General features: G+C 36.8%; 1 protein-coding gene across 1 annotated transcript in view; it reads left to right on the forward strand.

Annotated features, from left to right (window-relative positions):
* Positions 1-18921: 18921 nt before the first annotated feature.
* Positions 18922-22205, forward strand: part of LOC132546850 (protein flp-like) — a 61894-nt gene continuing 58610 nt past the window's right edge. Inside the window, exon 1 of the mRNA XM_060210576.1 lies at positions 18922-20566. Within this exon, the coding sequence (XP_060066559.1) occupies positions 20217-20566 (350 nt within the window). The 5' untranslated portion in view covers positions 18922-20216. The remainder of the gene's footprint in view (positions 20567-22205) is intronic.

Genomic DNA, 22205 nt, shown 5'->3' on the forward strand with positions numbered 1-22205 from the left:
TTTCTGTCTAGGGACTTGTCGACAAAATACCCAAGGAGTACTCGATGTGATACTTGACCTTTATTGTCTAATTCTCTATAAAAGCTGACGCCTCTAGTCATTTTTGCTCTTGTTAAAATATTGCTATAAATAATCATCGAACTTCAACTGTCGTATTTCTCCTCTTACCAGATCACTTTTAAACATTTAAACTCCTGTGACAATATGTACTTGTACAGCTGTTGCCTGAGACGACCACGCCCCTTCCCCATTCCCATCTTTATACACTAGAGCATTTAAGTTTCTGTGGCTACTATTAGGGACTTGACAGAAACACTTATCATAAAGATAAACTTTGGAGAGTGGCATTAGAATCGCCGTGATTACGAGCTTGGTCAAACTATCCAGGTTAACGAAAGTCTTGACTAGGCCATTACATGTACCTCAGGACATACCGATATACTGTACTGTCATCAAATCTAAGATATGGTACTGACACATTAATAATATTTACTGGAAAAAAGTGATATATATTTCTACATAAAATGCCATTTCTCCTGTCGGTAACAGTCAGTTACAGTTGTAAACGATAAACTTTTTTATATAATGAATAATTTATTGGGATGGAAATGTTCTCATCAATAAAGTTAAGGGAAGAGAGAAAAATAGTTCCGAATGATAATAAATTCTCCCAAGAGTAAGCAGTATTCCGAAAGGAGCAACGACAGGGAAATGCTAGCTGGATTGGTTCAGACAGTTTAGTAATTATATTGAGAAACACACACAATTCTTTTTCCCCGAGACGAGAATAGACATTGTCAGTCGTGCCAATCAATAGTGTAGTTAAATAATGTAGCTACATGAGACAATAAATTTCCAGGTGCTCCTTTCAAGAAAGATTTTTTGGCGCAAAGTATCAATTAAATTGTCGATGATACTGGAGGTCTAGATCAATGGTAGCTGAACCCCTGGTATCTTGTCAAGGACAAAATTAAGGATGGCTTTAAAATGGCAAATCGTCAAAACACCGCGATCAACGATTAAAATGCAAATATCAACGCTATTAGATTGTCTTTCATTCCATAGATAGTGTCATGTCCTGTATCTGTCCTAATGAGGCAAGTTATTTCCTTTTCGGTGATGCAATTGATATCACCTCTGTTCAGTAATACATGGTAGAGATACTTGTAAGGAAAGTGATTGTAACAGAGCAATATAAAGTTTGAAAATTGCTGAGCACACAAACATCAAACGATCTCTTGATTTATCATTTCTTTAACAATGCAATGTTGTTATCTTTCTCCATTTTGTTAAAAGAGCGCTCCATGAAATAGAAAAAAAATGTTCATTCGGAGATCCACCACTTCACAGATAAGACATGGTCCTAGATATTGGAGGTATATTCAACTTCTCTGTCTTTTTAACCAAAAAATCACTCTCTTAAAAATTTACATATTGCTTCACAATTCTAAAAATTAAAAACAATGTGTTATTCGTTAACGGCACGTGAAAAATGTAGTGCTCTGTCTTCAAATGCACTTCACCAAAAATGTGACGGAACCTCAGGCACGGAAATCGTTCCAATGCCATGGTATACCATACCTCATATACTGCAGAATCATTATCACTTGATGAATTGAAGATGTTGTGTGGAGATTTCGGTGCATAGTCAATCTTTATAAAAAAAATAGACGTACGACCTTGGACAATTCCAACATGAGGAACAAACTTCCCATAAACTAAGCACTGCCGTTACGACAAAACCAAAATTCAACAAATTAAAGATTTCAAGGCCGGGAAGGACTTCAGATGTTAAATTGCCAATCAACGAGGGACGCTTTTGATCTAAAAGTTAAACGACCAGGACTTGAGTCACAAAATCAATGTGATTATTATCGATCAGGGTGTTGTCGTACGGGAAAACTCTTCCAAAAAACAACTTATCCTGTATACATTGTAGTGTCAACTCCAATGGCAAGAAGACCGAGCAGACATCGAAAGTCTTCGGCTTCAATTTCGCAGCCTGATGCACTACCGAGATAAGATATTACGGCACATGGTAGAAATGAACCTGTTGAAAGACATGGCCATACATATGTACATGTAGATGTTGTCGATCTGTGTAATACTGTAAACAGGAGCTTATCTTAGCCTGTTGTGCTGTGTTGAACACGCAGAAATGTAATCCTTTCCAGCCGGTGCTCAAAATGAAAAACTTTTAATTCATGCCTGCCTCTAATTTTCAAAAGAAGTCTTCATTCAGTTGCAACTACGAGGAAACGACATCAGTTAGAATAAAATTGTATTTTATCAAAGTTCGGACTCAAAAGTGACCTTTTTGAGAACGGTAACTTTAAATATCCAAAAAGGAACATTGTCTTTTTTGGTTTCTCCCTAAACAGGCTGTACAACTGTTACTTCTATTCCAACAGTTGGGACATATTTGATGAACTTAAAAAAAGATGTATTATTCTTCAGGCACTCATAGTATTTGCTCAACACAGATCAAAATATCTCACTGTCTGATGTTTTTAAGTGGTAAATAGGCCGTTAAAGCTCATATCAAAGTGGGTATTGATACAGTTCAAATTTCCGGTACACTCGTCGACAGACCAGATTTACTCCATAAACAAGAAACATCCGTATTCTAAGTAACAATGATATATGCCAATTGTGCAAAGAAATTCCAAGCTGTTTAAAATCATAGCACCATCTTTCAAGTGTCAATTTTACTCAAAATTTTGAAAGATTTTGCTCAAATCACCGGTCAAGAACACAATCCATGAAATTAAATCATGTATTTCAAATATCAAGCTTCTTATTGAAAGAGGACGACGGTAGGACATTCTGAGAGAAAAGACTATGAAACCTATGTCATCGGGGTATTTGAGATATAATCCACATTTTTTTTATTTGCAAAACTGATTAAGTTGTTAGTATTAAAATGAAGTACATGGCTAATCACTTTATGAAAAATCCAGAACAGCAGCTGAATACGTTTACATTGTGGTGACTTGGTGTGTTTAAGCATCATAACAATCCTGTTACATAAATTAAATATGATGAGTATACAATATGTAAACCAGTCCCCAAGCATGCTGATACAAACAGAATATACTTGTTTAAAAAGAAAACCATACATAATGTTTCCTTTTTTCTGCCGTAGTTCAATACTGACCGTTCTGGACAGTCAAGCTGTGGGTAACGTGAAGGCCGATAGAGTGGTCACTGTATAGTACATTTATTGTATATTTATCGCAGAAATATGTTGTCTCCTTTGTAATGACACACTCAGATCAATTTATCGTAACAATCTATTATCTTTATCATTGTTATTATATTTCAACTGCCAGACTTGAAGTGTGAAATACAAAGTAATACGCTGTATTAGTATATACTTCAAATGTCCTTGTTGATACAATGCATTAACAACACAAGATCTATCAAGTAACACTGCACAATATTAAACGGTTTGATCAATTATTTAGATTTTTGCAAATATTCAAATTAATGGTTGTAACATCAGTTTTAGTTTAGTGTTATTAACAGAAATTGCTGGAATTGGAGTAGATCAGTGCTTGTTAAGACCGTTATTAGATTAAGGAGGTGGTGAAGCAGTTCTGATATTAGACGTACGATTAAATTCAATCAAATTCTCATTAAAGCATTAAAGCTGTATTCACACTGTAAGCTATACGATTAGTGACAAATGGAGTAACAGAGAACGATACCCCCATTACTTTAGAGAGTATTTAGCGAAAACGTGAATTTAAAGCGTCCCGAATCCGATGTCAGTCTTTGTTACATATGGGTATTAAGACGATTCGAAAGAGTCCCGGATTTAATGTAATAGCTGACTTATACCCTAATACAAAGTACATTGGCAAATCCCTCGCGTGGTATAAAGTCAAACACGCGCCTTCGCGAAAAAGACAGCAGGGGAGCTGCCAAGACACGTAGTTTTTTTTTTCTTTTTAGACAGATTACGGTTTCAGAAGATCCTGCGCAAAACAAATGTTACTTTGACATGTTATATTTCAGTTCTAAAACAGAAAACTGATGGTAGGTCCGACACAACGGATAGAATATTCTAACAAGTTTAAAGCAAAATTTAGTGAAATCGAAACAAATCTCTGAAGCAGAATCGATCTGAGGAAATGCCAGTTTGAAAACAAACGTAAGGCACATGATGATTCGATGAATAAAACTCGGAGTTGAAGTTATATGTTTTCAATGGCAACCACAAAAAGTGACGAAAATTGCCAATAACATATCCATTATTGTTACATTAATTAGAATCATCATGAAACTATTGTAAACGTGTAATGGACTATGTCGAAAACCATTTATTAATATTGAAAAATTGTCGGAGGGAATTGGGTCGCTTCAGTCCATATTCAAATTAAGATAAAATGATATGATCCGTTTGTCGTCGAGACATTAAGACCTGCTGTTTGTAGCTGCGTGACTATTTATCTCTATCACAGCTGTTAAGGCTCAATTGTTGGTATTCATTCCTTCAATGCATAGCAGACAATAGCGAAAATTGTTTTTGACTTTTTTTCTAGTAGCGTTTGTTGTACAATTTTGTTTTTTGGTTCTGTTAAATATCTAACTATAAATTACACATTGTTATGATAACAAATGTTTCATTTCATGGGATGAATATTACACGTGGGTAGCACATGTACGTGTTTTGATCCATGTCATGAATCTGATAATATTTCAATTTAACGATTCAGTTTCAGAAAAGGCTTCAGTTCCTTTAAAAACATAGTTGTTATGTAATTTCCGGAATTAAGCGTTTGCTCGCTATTACTAATCACAATTAACTGTAACACAAAGAAGAAGAATGTGAAAAGATTTCAGACTCTGACATATTAGTGGGATGGTTTTTGAGCCGATCGATATTTCGGTAAATTATGACGTGTCTTCCATAAGATTTTTACGATGCTCCTCATTTACTTCGAACGTTTAAAAATGGTACTTCAATTTCCTATGATTATGTTTGTGTGTGTGTGGGGGGGGGGGGGGTTGTGTAAGGGTTTGTTAGTGCGTGTGAGGATGTGTGTGAGGGTGTGCGATTGTATGTGAGGTATTTATGTGTAACTTACTTAAAATTCAACCTTCAGAATTAACACCCTAAATTCCATAGTGTAATTTAATAAGAGACGCCTAACAGACAAACGAACATTTTAACGACACCATTCTATCTACGATATTATTATGTCGTGTTTCAATTTTGATTACAAATTGAATTACTCTGTAGTTTTCCTATCTGAAATTTCATTATATGTCAGTGCTATAGAAAAACTCTTTGTCAATGTCTTTCCTAACTGTAATAAAGGTATCATCCTTGAGTATAGATATTAAATAGCAGATATTTGCATATGCCTGGTTACATACACATTATCACAATGTAGTCTTCAAGGCTTATAGATATAATTATATCATACGGGTCCATACAATATTCTTTTTTAAAGAATAAAACACTATTATGCCGTACAAGGCCAAACAGTATTCTTTTTAAATAGGCAACACTATAATGGCATATAGGGCATACGATATTCTCAAAAACTTCAACACTATAATGTAATACAGGACCATACGATATTCTCAAAAACTTCAACACTATAATGTAATACAGGACCATACGGTATTCTCAAAAACTTCAACACTATAATGTAATACAGGACCATACTGTATTCTTAAAAACTTCAACACTATAATGTAATACAGGACCATACAGTATTCTTAAAAAGTCAACATTATCATGTCATACAGGGTCACACAGAATAATAAGAAAAAGTGTAAACACTAAACTGCCATATAGGGTCACATTGTAGTCTTTAAAACGTCAAAACTAAACTGTCAAGTAGGAACACACGGATGATCATTTAAGAGCTATAAATCATCAACTTTTTGTTATTATTCAGTGCAAAATAACTTCTAAAGTATCACCAGCACGATAACAGCATGCAGGGTCACAAGGTATTCTTAAAATATCACCAGCACGATAACAGCATGCAGGGTCACAAGGTATTCTTAAAATATCACCAGCACGATAACAGCATGCAGGGTCACAAGGTATTCTTAAAATATCACCAGCACGATAACAGCATGCAGGATCACAAGGTATTCTTAAAATATCGCCAGCACGATAACAGCATGCAGGGTCACAAGGTATTCTTAAAATATCGCCAGCAAGATAACAGCATGCAGGGTCACAAGGTATTCTTAAAATATCGCCAGCACGATAACAGCATGCAGGGTCACAAGGTATTCTTAAAATATCACCAGCACGATAACAGCATGCAGGGTCACAAGGTATTCTTAAAATATCACCAGCACGATAACAGCATGCAGGGTCACAAGGTATTCTTAAAATATCACCAGCACGATAACAGCATGCAGGGTCACAAGGTATTCTTAAAATATCGCCAGCACGATAACAGCATGCAGGGTCACAAGGTATTCTTAAAATATCGCCAGCAAGATAACAGCATGCAGGGTCACAAGGTATTCTTAAATATCACCAGCACGATAACAGCATGCAGGATCACAAGGTATTCTTAAAAGTTTACTATCAAAGTAAAATCTCCATCAAAGTAATAACACAGTCCATCAAAGTAATATCACAGTCCATCAAAGTAATGTCACAGTCCATCAAAGTAATATCACAGTCCATCAAAGTAATGTCACAGTCCATCAAAGTAATATCACAGTCCATCACAGTCCATCAAAGTAATAACACAGTCCATCAAAGTAATATCACAGTCCATCAAAGTAATATCACAGTCCATCAAAGTAATATCTCCATCAAAGTAATATCACAGTCCATCAAAGTAATATCACAGTCCATCAAAGTAATATCACAGTCCATCAAAGTAATATCTCCATCAAAGTAATATCACAGTCTATCAAAGTAATATCACAGTCCATCAAAGTAATATCACAGTCCATCAAAGTAATATCACATTCCATCAAAGTAATATCACAGTCTATCAAAGTAATATCACAGTCCATCAAAGTAATATCACAGTCCATCAAAGTAATATCTCAGTCCATCAAAGTAATATCTCCATCAAAGTAATATCTCCATCAAAGTAATATCACAGTCTATCAAAGTAATATCACAGTCCATCAAAGTAATATCACAGTCCATCAAAGTAATATCTCAGTCCATCAAAGTAATATCACAGTCCATCAAAGTAATATCTCAGTCCATCAAAGTAATATCTCCATCAAAGTAATATCTCCATCAAAGTAATATCACAGTCTATCAAAGTAATATCACAGTCCATCAAAGTAATATCACAGTCCATCAAAGTAATATCTCAGTCCATCAAAGTAATATCTCCATCAAAGTAATATCACAGTCTATCAAAGTAATATCACAGTCCATCAAAGTAATATCACAGTCCATCAAAGTAATATCACAGTCCATCAAAGTAATATCACAGTCCATCAAAGTAATATCACAGTCTATCAAAGTAATATCACAGTCCATCAAAGTAATATCACAGTCCATCAAAGTAATATCACAGTCCATCAAAGTAATATCTCAGTCCATCAAAGTAATATCTCCATCAAAGTAATAACACAGTCCATCAAAGTAATAACACAGTCCATCAAAGTAATATCACAGTCCATCAAAGTAATATCTCCATCAAAGTAATAACACAGTCCATCAAAGTAATAACTCAGTCCATCAAAGTAATAACACAGTCCATCAAAGTAATATCTCCATCAAAGTAATAACACAGTCCATCAAAGTAATAACTCAGTCCATCAAAGTAATAACACAGTCCATCAAAGTAATATCTCCATCAAAGTAATAACACAGTCCATCAAAGTAATCATCAAAGTAATATCACAGTCCATCAAAGTAATATCACAGTCCATCAAAGAAATATCTCCATCAAAGTAATAACACAGTCCATCAAAGTAATAACACAGTCCATCAAAGTAATATAACAGTCCATCAAAGTATTATCTCCATCAAAGTAATATCTCAGTCCAAAGGCACGGTAGATTTAAGGCCCATCCAATTAATATTGTAATACAATGTCACACAGGATAGCATGGTAGATTTAAGGCCCATCCAATTCATATTGCTATACAATGTCACACAGGATGGCACGGTAGATTTAATGCCTATCCAATTCATATTGTAATACATTGTCATACAGGATGGCACGGTAGATTTAAGGTCCATCCAATTCATATTGTAACACAATGTCACACAGGATGGCACGGTGGTTTTAAGGCCCATCCAATTCATATTTCTATACAATGTCACACAGGATGGCACGGTAGATTTAATGCCCATCCAATTCATATTGTAACACAATGTCACACAGGATGGCACGGTGGTTTTAAGGCCCATCCAATTCATATTGTAATACAATGTCACACTGGTCCGCACGGTAGATTTAAGGCCCATCCAATTCATATTGCTATACAATGCCACACAGGATGGCACGGTAGATTTAAGGCCCATCCAATTGATATTGTAATACAATGTCAAACAGGATGGTACGGTAGATTTAAGGCCCATCCAATTCATATTGCTATACAATGTCACCCAGGATGGCACGGTAGATTTAAGGCCCATCCAATTCATATTGTAATACAATGTCACACAGGATGGCACGGTGGTTTTAAGGCCCATCCAATTCATATTGTAATACAATGTCGCACAGGTCCGCACGGTAGATTTAAGGTCCATCCAATTCATATTGTTATACAATGTCATACATTGTATGAATACTGTCATTCACATCTGCATGCCTGCAAGAGTCTTAACGGTCAGTCAACTCCATCATGTTACACAGGGCCACAATCGTCACAATGATGCTATTGACATCCAAAGTGTAGGTCTTCACGTCCTCCCTTCACCATTTACCGGACTTAGGCGGGATATCTACAGAGAAAAACCGATTTTGTTAGATTGACCTCTGAAGAGTTTGCAGACAATGAACCGATTGTTGCCATGGATACCATTCCTGCCTGTTGACTTTTATTTGCGTGTATTTCTTCAAAGATAGTTTCGGAAATGATAAATTGCTATTGTCTCCTGTACTCACTGCTTGTCCTTGAACACTCGTGAAAGCACCGTTGTTGTTTACTGGTCAGCATTGCCAAAAGGAATGTCTGAGCTCGTAGCAACCCTGACCATTCAAAGACTGACAAAAGAATCGAACCCCAGGACCCTTCCAGGAACTGTCTGGTGAGTCAGGTTAGATCTTATCACAACCCGATATCACTGGCCGAAAACGTAGCAGACCAAGAGCAATAGGAATCAGTGAAATACGAAACTGGGCACTGTTTTTTTTTTTTTTTTTTAACTGTCACGTTCTTGTTTCGTATTTCATTAGCAAACTAAAATGTATTGTTGCATTTCAAACTGTTGATATCAATTCATACAGCAATCATCATTGTTAGCTGTCTGTTATGTTCATGAGTACGTGTTCGAATCTATTTTTTTTTTATATTTCAAGTCGTCATAGAACATTGATCTTAATACAGATGTAAGAACTGATCGAAACAAATTTTGAAACCAAGAAATTTTGAAACCAATTATCGCCGTCATTAGAGATAACCAAATAGCTGATCTCAAAATACGTTGTTCCTGTAATAACTAAAAGAAATTACGACGCACCACTATATTCATTATAACAATCTCTTTTCTTCAATAAGTCAATAACATGTCGGGGTTTAACCCTACACGTACTGGTGATTACAATCAACTCCGAGCATATATCACACATTTTGAAGGCTAAATCAAGATTAATTATAAAATTATGTCAAAATCAACGCGCTTATTCAGCGATGTGCAAGATGTTCAATAATCAGTGTTATCTTTCAAATAATTACATTAATCAAAACAGCGTAAACCCAATATGACTCTGTAAATACTCTGAAATTGATTAGTAAAACGAAATGGAAAATGGAAAATTCAATAACTGCGCCGATACCCATACAAAATGATTTTCCGTGTGAAAGTACATTTGTATACCGAGGTTTAGCTGTAATCGCGATCGTACTTCCGGTAATTAACAAAAAACAGAATAATGAAGCTAGGAGCGGAAATTATTCGTGTTCTTTTAAATACCATCATCGACATAGATGACGCAATATCCTGTTGTGTTCTATCTGATAAAATGTAGCTCTTTTGAAACATCACGTCAATTTGAATGTTCGTCATTTTACATCTCACCGACTCATATCTTTCCATTAATCACGGAGGAGACGATTTGGCGAACTCGTACGCGATGTGTACTATGATGGCAGGAGTAAACACGGAATCAAATGGCTTTCAAAGAACTTGGTTTTAACTCTCAATGTCCTTCTCTTGTCCTTTGTTGACAAAATTCAAAAATTCAGTTGAAAGCAAATAACGTTTTAATTATAATCTCTAAACATCATCTAGCGATCAAACCGGTCCTTCATGTCTCCGTAATTGCATATCCTTTATGTTCCCATTATTATTTGTCCTTTGTGTGTTGCAATACATACACAATTAGGGACAAAAGTCTCAATCGTGCATGCGGACATTCCAGTATGTCGTCTTTAATCTGTGTCTGCATCACACATGCAATAGTTACATGAAAAATACAGGTCATTTTCGGTTGAAGTGTACGGTAGGTGGAGTCTTGAAAACCACTGTTTCTGATATTGATAATTTTGGCCACTTGTTAAATGATCAATAAACTTGGTACGTCTTCGAAATAAAACCAAACAACATCCAATATGATGAACATCGATTCTAAATATCTGATGAAAAAATGAATAGCAGCTTTAGGCTTGTTTCCCTATCTCGTGTATAATACACGTATGTGTAACATCGTGGAAATTAAAAAAAAAAGTCCTATGACAGTCATATATAGCGTATATTTGTCTCAATCATACTGCCGACATCTTCTGACGTCACCTCCGTCGTTAATACAGCCAATGTTTAGCTGGAAATGCACGAGGGTGTAACGGTGCTTGAAAGTACAAGAACTTGTTTTAGTAGAGTGATGTTTCAGTGTATACAATCGTACAGATCGAGATGTACTCTGAACATACAATAACCTTTTCATGGACATGAGGCAGTCTTCAGTTTATTTAGACAGAGATACAAGTTAAGTTCTATGTACTTTGAATCTACAACTCTTGTTGGTGTGTTTAATCAAGATTAAAGCTTGCCAAACATCCTCGAAGCTGCTATGTGGGTTGTGTTCATGTGTATCGTGGTATTTCTCTTCTCGAACAAATACAAACTGTCTGTGTTGAACGATAAACTCAACACGTTATTGAATTATTAGATGACTTGCATTTAAAATACACAAACATTACCTATTAAATCATAAACTACATACATTGATATTCATTTCTCTGAAATTACTAAACCTCGCAATCAACTCTCACTTAACGTGATGTCCCGGCCGACAATGCATTTGCCGTGATCGCTTCATCATGTTTTCTGCCATGTTTAGTGTATGTGTAGATGTCAATTACTGACCTTTGATTAGGTCAATATGGTGTTTTATTAACCTGGTAGTAAATGTTTTTCTACCAGGTTGATATCATCTATTACGCGTTTCAGGTTTCTATAGTATGTTTATTTGTTTTTGTCATTTGTGTTATTACAAAGGTACGAATAAACATTCATTCCTGTAGATCGGGGAAGTTTGTGGTTCCGTAAAACTTTTCTTTCATGTTAAATGATTTTTTTTCAATAAAATGGTGTTTGTGTGTGTTTATGTAGCAAGCATATGGCATTTTTAGTTTAGGTTTTTAGTTAATATCAATTTGTTTGTGGTTAACTGTGTTCTTTGTATTACATTTGTATTTACATCTTTTGATTATAGATTTTTCACTACTACTCATTGGGCCTGATCCTCACATTGGGTTTATTGAGAAATAACACTACTGATGCCTACACAATTTGCTGGTTGCTATCAGGGATTCTTGTTTTATTATGTTTTGGCACACTGTCCCTCCTATATCGATTATGAGGCTTTTGGAAATGATTATGATGTTATCATCTTTACTTTGTCGTATTATCAATCCTAAATCGTTGTGTAAAGTTATCACGATTGAAATCAAAGTGCCGACGTCCGTTAATAAATTCTAGCTATTCTGCTACACTCTTTACGGATAATTTGGAGTAGGCTTCTCTTTAACACTAGTGTGATCGGGAATTACCAGTAAATGACTAAGATAGAGTCTGGAAAAGTTGAAATTCATTTTGTTATGTGTAATATATTTTATAATTTATCCTCTCTCTCTCTCTCTCTCTCTCTCTCTCTCTCTCTCTCTCTCTCTCTCTCTCTCTCTCTCTCTCTCTCTCTCTCTCTCTCTCTCTCTCTCTCTCTCTCTCTGTCTGTCTGTCTCTCTCTCTCTCTCTCTCTGAACTAAAACGAAGAAGCTATATTCAAAAACATTTTGGATGAGAAAAACAGATCATGTGTGAAACTACTAACAACGCGACACAATTTACACACACTCAGGATAAAGTAGGCGTGAAGTACTTAACAATGTATCCACGATCCATTCGTCAAAAGAGATTTTTAAAATTCTTCTAAATCTTCATCTTTTAGAATAAATAAAAATCACTTTGAAAATATTTGAAATTCTTTATGTTATAAATCATGAATTTTATTGTGTAAACTGTCAAACTCTATAATTGTTGTCAATATGGTAATACTGAATCAATTTATTAGTTCCGTTATCTGTAAATAATATTCATATTGACTACTGAAAAGAGTGTTTAGCTACATCATTAGGTAATCAATGTTGGAGTAATAAATGGCAATGTTAATCATAAAACTAATATGTTAATTTCTATGTTTGGTATAAATAAGGAAATTTCCGTTATAATGTCACGATACACTCTATCTGCGCATCAGATATTTGTGAGTCTTTAGTCACTAAATTATGTTTCTGGTTAGTTCTGTTTTACAAACCTTACACATTCATCTATGTTGAAAGGCAAAGGTAATCGTCGGTGTATAGGATGTGATAAGACATTCACCGTTAAACATTTTATATTTGAATGCATTGACCTTCTGTCTACTCGATAATGTTTTTATCTTTACATTACAAGTCTAAAGAAAAAAAATAAGATTGATAAAATTCTAGGTTATCTGGAAGATGTTGGTCTACCTTATAAAATATTACTTACCATTTGAATATTGGTGATAATATGACCATATAAATTTTTTTAGCCTTTTACCTTTTAGTTTGTTTGATGTTATTTCCTTTTTGGATCGCTATGTGTTTCACCGGTTGACGGTCCTAATGAGTTTTTTTTTATGTTGACGGGCCGTTAAGATTGTAATGATAATAATAAGTTCTGTTTGACGTGGTTTCCACTTGAAGATTCTAAATCAGCAAGCGTGTATATCTCTCTTTGTTATATCATTGTATTGTTTTGATATTTTGTCACATTGGCAGTTCTAAAATAACTTATTTACCTCTAGAACCCCTTCCAGAAAAAAAAAACACTTTACAAGACAATTGAAGTCCATTGTTTTTGGTTTGCGGCCCCGGCATGCCACTGGTAGTTGGGAGCTTTTGCTTGAAAACCCGTTTAATAGATTGTTCCAATATCCTTCAAGTATGCACACAGTAAGAGCATGAATTAGTTGCAAAGCCGTTTAAAATCTAAGTTAAAAGTTATAATATATACAGTTCACTATATATTCCGTATATCACTGTCACAGAGTCCCTTTACACTTGGGAAGTCCGGGCATGTGAAAAAAAACAGCAGTTTAACTCATCGAAAGTCTTTTAGCCGGTGCAGTAGTATTTACTTGCAGAATAACCAGCGCACCGAATGATGGACGAGCGAGACAGTAGTCTAACAACCTCCTTATCTTAATAACCATCAAATACATATATATTAATTCAGTGTCACAGATTCAACTCTTAACAGTCAAGTGAAAGGTTTAGAGGCATAGGACTCAAGTTGATTGTGTCTTGAAGATGTTAGTTAGTCCATATCCGTCCTTTGTCTTCTGTATTTGAGAGAGGGGAGATTAGTGTTCTTAGCCTTTCAGTATATGAGTAGTATCTAGAGTCAATCCCAGCCAGTCCCTACTAAATACTTCTCTTGTCGCCTTAACATCCCTTTGTATGCATTAGATTCCCAGTCCCTAGTTAAGGATTACTAAATACTTCTCTAGTTTAGTCAGTCCCTACTAAATACTTCTCTAGTTAGTCCATCTCAGCCAGTCCCTACTAAATACTTCTCTAGTTTGTCCATCCCAGTTAGTCCCTACTAAATACTTCTCTAGTTAATCCATCCCAGCCAGTCCCTACTAAATACTTCTCTATTTAATCCATCCCAGCCAGTCCCTACTAAATACTTCTCTATGCAGTCCATCTCAGCCAGTCCCTACTAAATACTTCTCTAGTTAGTCCATCCCAGCCAGTCCCTACTAAATACTTCTCTAGTTAGTCCATCCCAGCCAGTCCCTACTAAATACTTCTCTAGTTAGTCCATCCCAGCCAGTCCCTACTAAATACTTCTCTAGTTAGTCCATCCCAGCCAGTCCCTACTAAATACTTCTCTAGTTAGTCCATCCCAGCCAGTCCCTACTAAATACTTCTCTAGTTAGTCCCAGCCAGTCCCCTAAATAGCCAGTCCCAGCCAGTCCCTACTAAATACTTCTCTAGTTAGTCCATCCCAGCCAGCCAGTCCCTACTAAATACTTCTCTAGTTAGTCCATCCCAGCCAGTCCCTACTAAATACTTCTCTAGTTAGTCCATCCCAGCCAGTCCCTACTAAATACTTCTCTAGTTAGTCCATCCCAGCCAGTCCCTACTAAATACTTCTCTAGTTAGTCCATCTCTGTCAGTCCCTTCTAAATACTTCTCTAGTTAATCCATCCCAGCCAGTCCCTACTAAATACTTCTCTAGTTAGTCCATCCCAGCCAGTCCCTACTAAATACTTCTCTAGTTAGTCCATCCCAGCCAGTCCCTACTAAATACTTCTCTAGTTAGTCCATCCCAGCCAGTCCCTACTAAATACTTCTCTAGTTAGTCCATCCCAGCCAGTCCCTACTAAATACTTCTCTAGTTAGTCCATCCCAGCCAGTCCCTACTAAATACTTCTCTAGTTAGTCCATCCCAGCCAGTCCCTACTAAATACTTCTCTAGTTAGTCCATCCCAGCCAGTCCCTACTAAATACTTCTCTAGTTAATCCATCCCAGTCAGTCCCTACTAAATACTTCTCTAGTTAGTCCATCCCAGTCAGTCCCTACTAAATACTTCTCTAGTTAGTCCATCCCAGCCAGTCCCTACTAAATACTTCTCTAGTTAGTCCATCCCAGCCAGTCCCTACTAAATACTTCTCTAGTTAGTTAATCCCAGCCAGTCCCTAATAAATACTTCTCTAGTTAGTCCATCCCAGCCAGTCCCTACTAAATACTTCTCTAGTTAGTCCATCCCAGCCAGTCCCTACTAAATACTTCTCTAGTTAGTCCATCCCAGCCAGTCCCTACTAAATACTTCTCTAGTTAGTCCATCCCAGCCAGTCCCTACTAAATACTTCTCTAGTTAGTCCATCCCAGCCAGTCCCTACTAAATACTTCTCTAGTTAGTCCATCCCAGCCAGTCCCTACTAAATACTTCTCTAGTTAGTCCATCCCAGCCAGTCCCTACTAAATACTTCTCTAGTTAGTCCATCCCAGCCAGTCCCTACTAAATACTTCTCTAGTTAGTCCATCCCAGCCAGTCCCTACTAAATACTTCACTAGTTTGTCCATCCCAGCCAGTCCCTACTAAATACTTCTCTAGTTAGTCCATCTCAGCCAGTCCCTACTAAATACTTCTCACTTCTCTAGTTAGTCCATCCCAGCCAGTCCCTACTAAATACTTCTCTAGTTAGTCCATCCCAGCCAGTCCCTACTAAATACTTCTCTAGTTAGTCCATCCCAGCCAGTCCCTACTAAATACTTCTCTAGTTAGTCCATCCCAGCCAGTCCCTACTAAATACTTCTCTAGTTAGTCCATCCCAGCCAGTCCCTACTAAATACTTCTCTATTTAATCCATCCCAGCCAGTCCCTACTAAATACTTCTCCAGTTTGTCCATCCCAGTCAGTCCCTACTAAATACTTCTCTAGTTAGTCCATCCCAGCCAGTCCCTACTAAATACTTCTCTAGTTAGTCCATCCCAGCCAGTCCCTACTAAATACTTCTCTAGTTAGTCCATCCCAGCCAGTCCCTACTAAATACTTCTCTAGTTAGTCCATCCCAGCCAGTCCCTACTAAATACTTCTCTAGTTAGTCCATCCCAGCCAGTCCCTACTAAATACTTCTCTAGTTAGTCCATCCCAGCCAGTCCCTACTAAATACTTCTCTAGTTAGTCCATCCCAGCCAGTCCCTACTAAATACTTCTCTAGTTAGTTAATCCCAGCCAGTCCATAATAAATACTTTTCCCAGCCAGTCCCTACTAAATACTTCTCTAGTTAGTCCATCCCAGCCAGTCCCTACTAAATACTTCTCTAGTTAGTCCATCCCAGCCAGTCCCTACTAAATACTTCTCTAGTTAGTCCATCCCAGCCAGTCCCTACTAAATACTTCTCTAGTTAGTCCATACCAGCCAGTCCCTACTAAATACTTCTCTAGTTAGTCCATCCCAGCCAGTCCCTACTAAATACTTCTCTAGTTAGTCCATCCCAGCCAGTCCCTACTAAATACTTCTCTATGCAGTCCATCTCAGCCAGTCCCTACTAAATACTTCTCTAGTTAGTCCATTCCAGCCAGTCCCTACTAAATACTTCTCTAGTTAATCCATCCCAGTCAGTCCCTACTAAATACTTCTCTAGTTAGTCCATCCCAGCCAGTCCCTACTAAATACTTCTCTAGTTAGTCCATCCCAGCCAGTACCTACTAAATACTTCTCTAGTTAGTCCATCCCAGCCAGTCCCTACTAAATACTTCTCTAGTTAGTCCATCCCAGCCAGTCCCTACTAAATACTTCTCTAGTTTGTCCATCCCAGTCAGTCCCTACTAAATACTTCTCTAGTTAGTCCATCCCAGCCAGTCCCTACTAAATACTTCTCTAGTTAGTCCATCCCAGCCAGTCCCTACTAAATACTTCTCTAGTTAGTCCATCCCAGCCAGTCCCTACTAAATACTTCTCTAGTTAGTCCATCCCAGCCAGTCCCTACTAAATACTTCTCTAGTTTGTCCATCCCAGTTAGTCCCTACTAAATACTTCTCTAGTTAATCCATCCCAGCCAGTCCCTACTAAATACTTCTCTAGTTAGTCCATCCCAGCCAGTCCCTACTAAATACTTCTCTATGCAGTCCATCTCAGCCAGTCCCTACTAAATACTTCTCTAGTTAGTCCATCCCAGCCAGTCCCTACTAAATACTTCTCTAGGCAATCCGTCTGTACTAAATACCTCTTTAGACAGTCCGAATTAATCCGATATTCCTTATTACCTCTCTAGACAGCCCGTTCCAATCCACCCGTACGTAATAAAAACCTTACTACACGCCCGCCTCACTCCGTTCCTATTAAATACCTCTCCAGACAGCCCGCCTCAATCTGTCCTTAGTAAATATCTCTCTAGACAGCTCGTCCCTATCCGTTCCTATTAAATACCTCTCCAGACAGCCCACCTCAATCCTTCACTGCTAAACCTCAAAAGTCAATAATACACAATACAAACAAACCAATGATAAAGCTTAACTTTACACTAAATTAAAAAGAGGTAGTGGTTTTAAATCTTAATACCAACAGGGATCAAAACATGCCCGAAGCTACCTGCGATTGGTGAACTAAAATGGGCGTGGCTATTTCGGCCATCCAGTACCACATACAGGGTATGTCTAAAATGAGGATTTGATTTATTACTTTTGAACCCTAACTTGTCTTCTGAATTAGAAGAATTGTACGAACAGATATGATCATATTAGTCGGATCATGTAAGGCGTGTTACGTCGCTGTTGTACCTCGCGTCGTACAGAGCTCCACACAAAAGTGTTATCTTTTAATGTTAATCTTTGTCTTTAATTAATGTCTTCTTGGATAGATAATTTTAATTAGACAATTCCACGTCCCTGGTATGAATGAGTATTAGGAATAATTCAAAGGAAGATCTTTTTATTTGTAATTTTACACATCTGGTTATTTTGTAACATCGTATTTTGTTTGAAACATAACCATCCAATAAATTGCGATTGATAGCGTGATCAGCACTCGTACTCTATTGATAAATTGTATGTGTACAAAGTTTTATGTTTAATATCCTGGTACAAGTAGTCATAAATGTACAATTTTTTTTTAAAAAAATCTATACAATTTGGTCCTTTAATAAGTTAACGTGGTCTGCGGTTGGTTATATGCTGTGTCATTTCCTCTTTATTTTTCACATAAAAGGAAACAAAGTGTGCCCGACTTCAGTTACAAATAGCCTTTAAATCTGTATGTGTTAAGATACGGTTGAGTCGCTAGTATGTACAGTATAAAAGACAAATATATACCGTGCTGAGAGAAATGCACACATGTTATACCCTGACCGAACACATGTCTGTCACGTTTTCATAAATCTGTATCTATAACGTACGTTTCGTAAAGCTATTATAGGGTTATAGAGAGTAAATGTGATAGATACATTTCTGTCTACAACCGTGATGTAGTGATCAGTGCAACAACAGATATAGATAATACATATATTATAAATCGGCCGAACTTGTCTATGCTGTATTTATAATACGGAAGGCCTTCATTGACTGGCGGAACTTGCAGGACGGGATACATATATAGTCCGTTTCGCTGTTGGCCTGTCAAAGCCCCTGGACGGCCCCTCTTGTGCACGCTACAGATACTTCCGATACAACAGTAAGCTAACACGTGTGACTGACAAACGATTCGTGTCGTTCTCCCTGGTGTAGGTCTATGTAAAACGTCTGACGAGGAAACTGGGATTTCAGTGCTGTATCAACGAGTACGGAATTTCTTTATTATACCAGAACATACATTCAGATCATCTGGCAAAACTGACGAAGAATGACAATCAAAGGTTCTGGATAATTAATCAGATAGCAATATTCTGCTGATGTAAAAAGGATCCGAGAAATGTGACATGGATGTGTTATCTTCTCTTTAATCAAGGAATTTTAAAACATTCATCTGAAATTCAATTACGGCTGGAATAACAGTTATTTGAATTGATTCTTTGGTGTTTAAAAGTGATTACAAGCTTTTTTTGCCTGAATACACTACCTAATACTGGATAAACATTTGTGAAATTGTCCGGTTCATGTTGTGTAAATACTTTACGTGGTATCTGAGACACACCTGTCTTACTGGTAGTAGACACGGTGATGTCAAAAAGATACACCATCAAAACTAGACACGATGTGATACACTCGGATAAACATCTTAACCTTCATCGCAATATTAGTCACATTTCTGACTGTGATTCGTAAACTAGACACTCAGATACACATGTTTTACAGTTAATCACATGATAGACACCCTGTGATACACTTAGATGCACGTCTTCTTGTTTGTACACAATATTAAAAAGACATCGATACATTTAGATACCTGTCTAACTCTCTGTGAGGAACGCTAGAAAGACATTGTGGTGTTATGATACACTTGTCTTATCGTGAATACACAATAAGACATATAGAACTGGAGCAACATTGAGATGCTGTAATATTTAGATACTGTGACAGTCGCTGTTTCACGGATCATAATTTATAAGGATACTCGACAAAGACAATACTGATACACTCAGCTACTTACTGCTGTCTAGTTTAGCGTGACGTACCTGAGTCTGAAACAGAGAATCTACGTCAGCCGAATACTAGAGAACTTGGTGGAATGTTAGAATCCTGTGTTCGTTAAGACGTCGATACAGAACTGTAAACAGAGTTCGGGCTAGTTAGCCGACACTGTTGCTAATAATTCATCATTATCACAGACGGTTGTGTTTCAACTCTTTCCTCATTATGACATATTTTTCTCTATCAAATAACACTTGCGTTACTACTAGATTACATTGTGTCGAAGGAAATGTTGTAGTTCCTAAATTAACCCCGTATGTCAATTGAATAATGTGGACAAAATCGAAAGCTTTAAAATTGGCAAATTGGAATTAATTTACAACAGAAGTCGTTCACGTTGCATCCCAACCTCCCAGTAAATATTGCACCGAGTTGTCACAGACAGCCCGCCGGGGTATAGCGTGCCTAAAGGGAGCCTGGCTCTCGGGAATGGAGGCTGCTGCCAATCGACAACATAACTACATCTGTCGTTTATACAACATGGAAGTACCACGAATTTTACCATTATTCCTGTTACTACTTGTATTTTCTCTTGCCGAAAGTGGACTTAAAGAAGAGGAGGTGGACAAGACACTTAGAGCGGTCCTAGCGTGCAATAAAAACCCAGGTATGGCCGTTTCCGTGGTCAAGGATGGCCGGATTGTGTTTTCAAAAGGATATGGAGTAAAAAATCGAGAAACTAAGGAGCCTGTTTCTAACAAAACATTATTTGGAATTGCGTCCCTGTCCAAGGCTTTTGCATCAACACTGCTTGTCAAACTACTACATCGAACCAAAGAGTGAGTACCCCTTAAGACATTACTGACGCACGCTTTTCTACTACATTGCTAACCTGCAATTTTCACAATTATGTTTGAAATGGAAAATGCTCTCTCTGATGTTTAAAATGGGTAATTATCTTGAAACAGTTTCTTTTCTCCTGTATTTAGTTTTAGTGACTCTTGAACAGTAATTGATTTCCAGTTACAGAACATCTTTAAACGGAACAATATTTGGACACATACAAACACATATATAATAGATGTATATATCTATGTTTACAATGACATATTGCCTTCTCAGTTAAGACATTATCACTATTAGATCTCGTCTGGAAGAGTTTGAGAACTTATTTTGACAATCGGAAATGTTTGATTTACAATCAAATAACTCTTTCACTGGCATTAGCTTTGCTTTAGGGAAACCTATAAAATATATATGAAACAAAGACAGTGTTTTGGGAGATAGATAGCCAGCTACACGCACGTTATAATGACTGTGATCATATAGCACAATCACTAGTTTGTAGAGAATCATACCCACGCACATTCTTATGTATCTAAACGTGATCAACAGTGGAGTAAAATGTATTTCTACTCTTAGACACAAAAGATCTGACCAAAAATTGACCAAAATATGTTCCAAACATTAAACTAACTTATGAATTAATTGACATTTTAAAAAATGCATTATCCTAATCAACATTAGGGTTTTCTTTATTCAGTGCTGAAAAGGTATTATTTGTTGATAATGTTTATCTTACTTGAGTCGATCAATTTTAAACTGCAGAAAATATAAATAAGAAAATGTTACTGGTGAAAAATTCAAATTTAGCCCTCACGACATTGGCAGTCATTTCCCACCTGACGCTAACTTCATATAGAAACCCGTATAATACGGGCCTATTTCTGTTTCTTATCATGAAAGCAATATCATTGTAAATAATTAAGGCAAATAGAACATTTTACTTCCAGTATTATTGTGAAACGTTATTTCAGAAAGAAATGACACCTTCAATGTGAAAATACACATTTATTAAGATTATTAACACCAGTGTCGAGTGTAGACTGTACAACTTGTATGCTTTCATACACAAATGTCGAGTGTGGACTGTACAACTTGTATGCTTTCAAACACAAATGTCGAGTGTAGACTGTACAACTTACATGCTTTCAAACACAAATGTCGAGTCGAGTGTAGACTGTACAACTTGTATACTTTCATACACAATTGTTGAGTGTAGACTGTACAACTTGTATGCTTTCATACACAAATGTCGAGTGTAGACTGTACAACTTACATACTTTCAAACACAAATGTCGAGTCGAGTGTAGACTGTACAACTTAAATGCTTTCATACACAAATGTCGAGTGTAGACTGTACAACTTGTATGCTTTCATACACAAATGTCGAGTCGAGTGTGGACTGTACAACTTACATGCTTTCAAACACAAATGTCGAGTCGAGTGTGGACTGTACAACTTACATACTTTCAAACACAAATGTCGAGTCGAGTGTAGACTGTACAACTTGTATGCTTTCATACACAAATGTCGAGTGTAGACTGTACAACTTGTATGCTTTCATACACAAATGTCGGGTGTGGACTGTACAACTTGTATCCTTTCATACACAAATGTCGAGTGTAGACTGTACAA

Source organism: Ylistrum balloti, unplaced genomic scaffold, assembly GCF_031769215.1.
Source record: "Ylistrum balloti isolate Yb309-2 unplaced genomic scaffold, AGI_CSIRO_Ybal_v1 Utg369916, whole genome shotgun sequence".
Classification (NCBI taxonomy): Eukaryota; Metazoa; Mollusca; class Bivalvia; order Pectinida; family Pectinidae; genus Ylistrum; species Ylistrum balloti.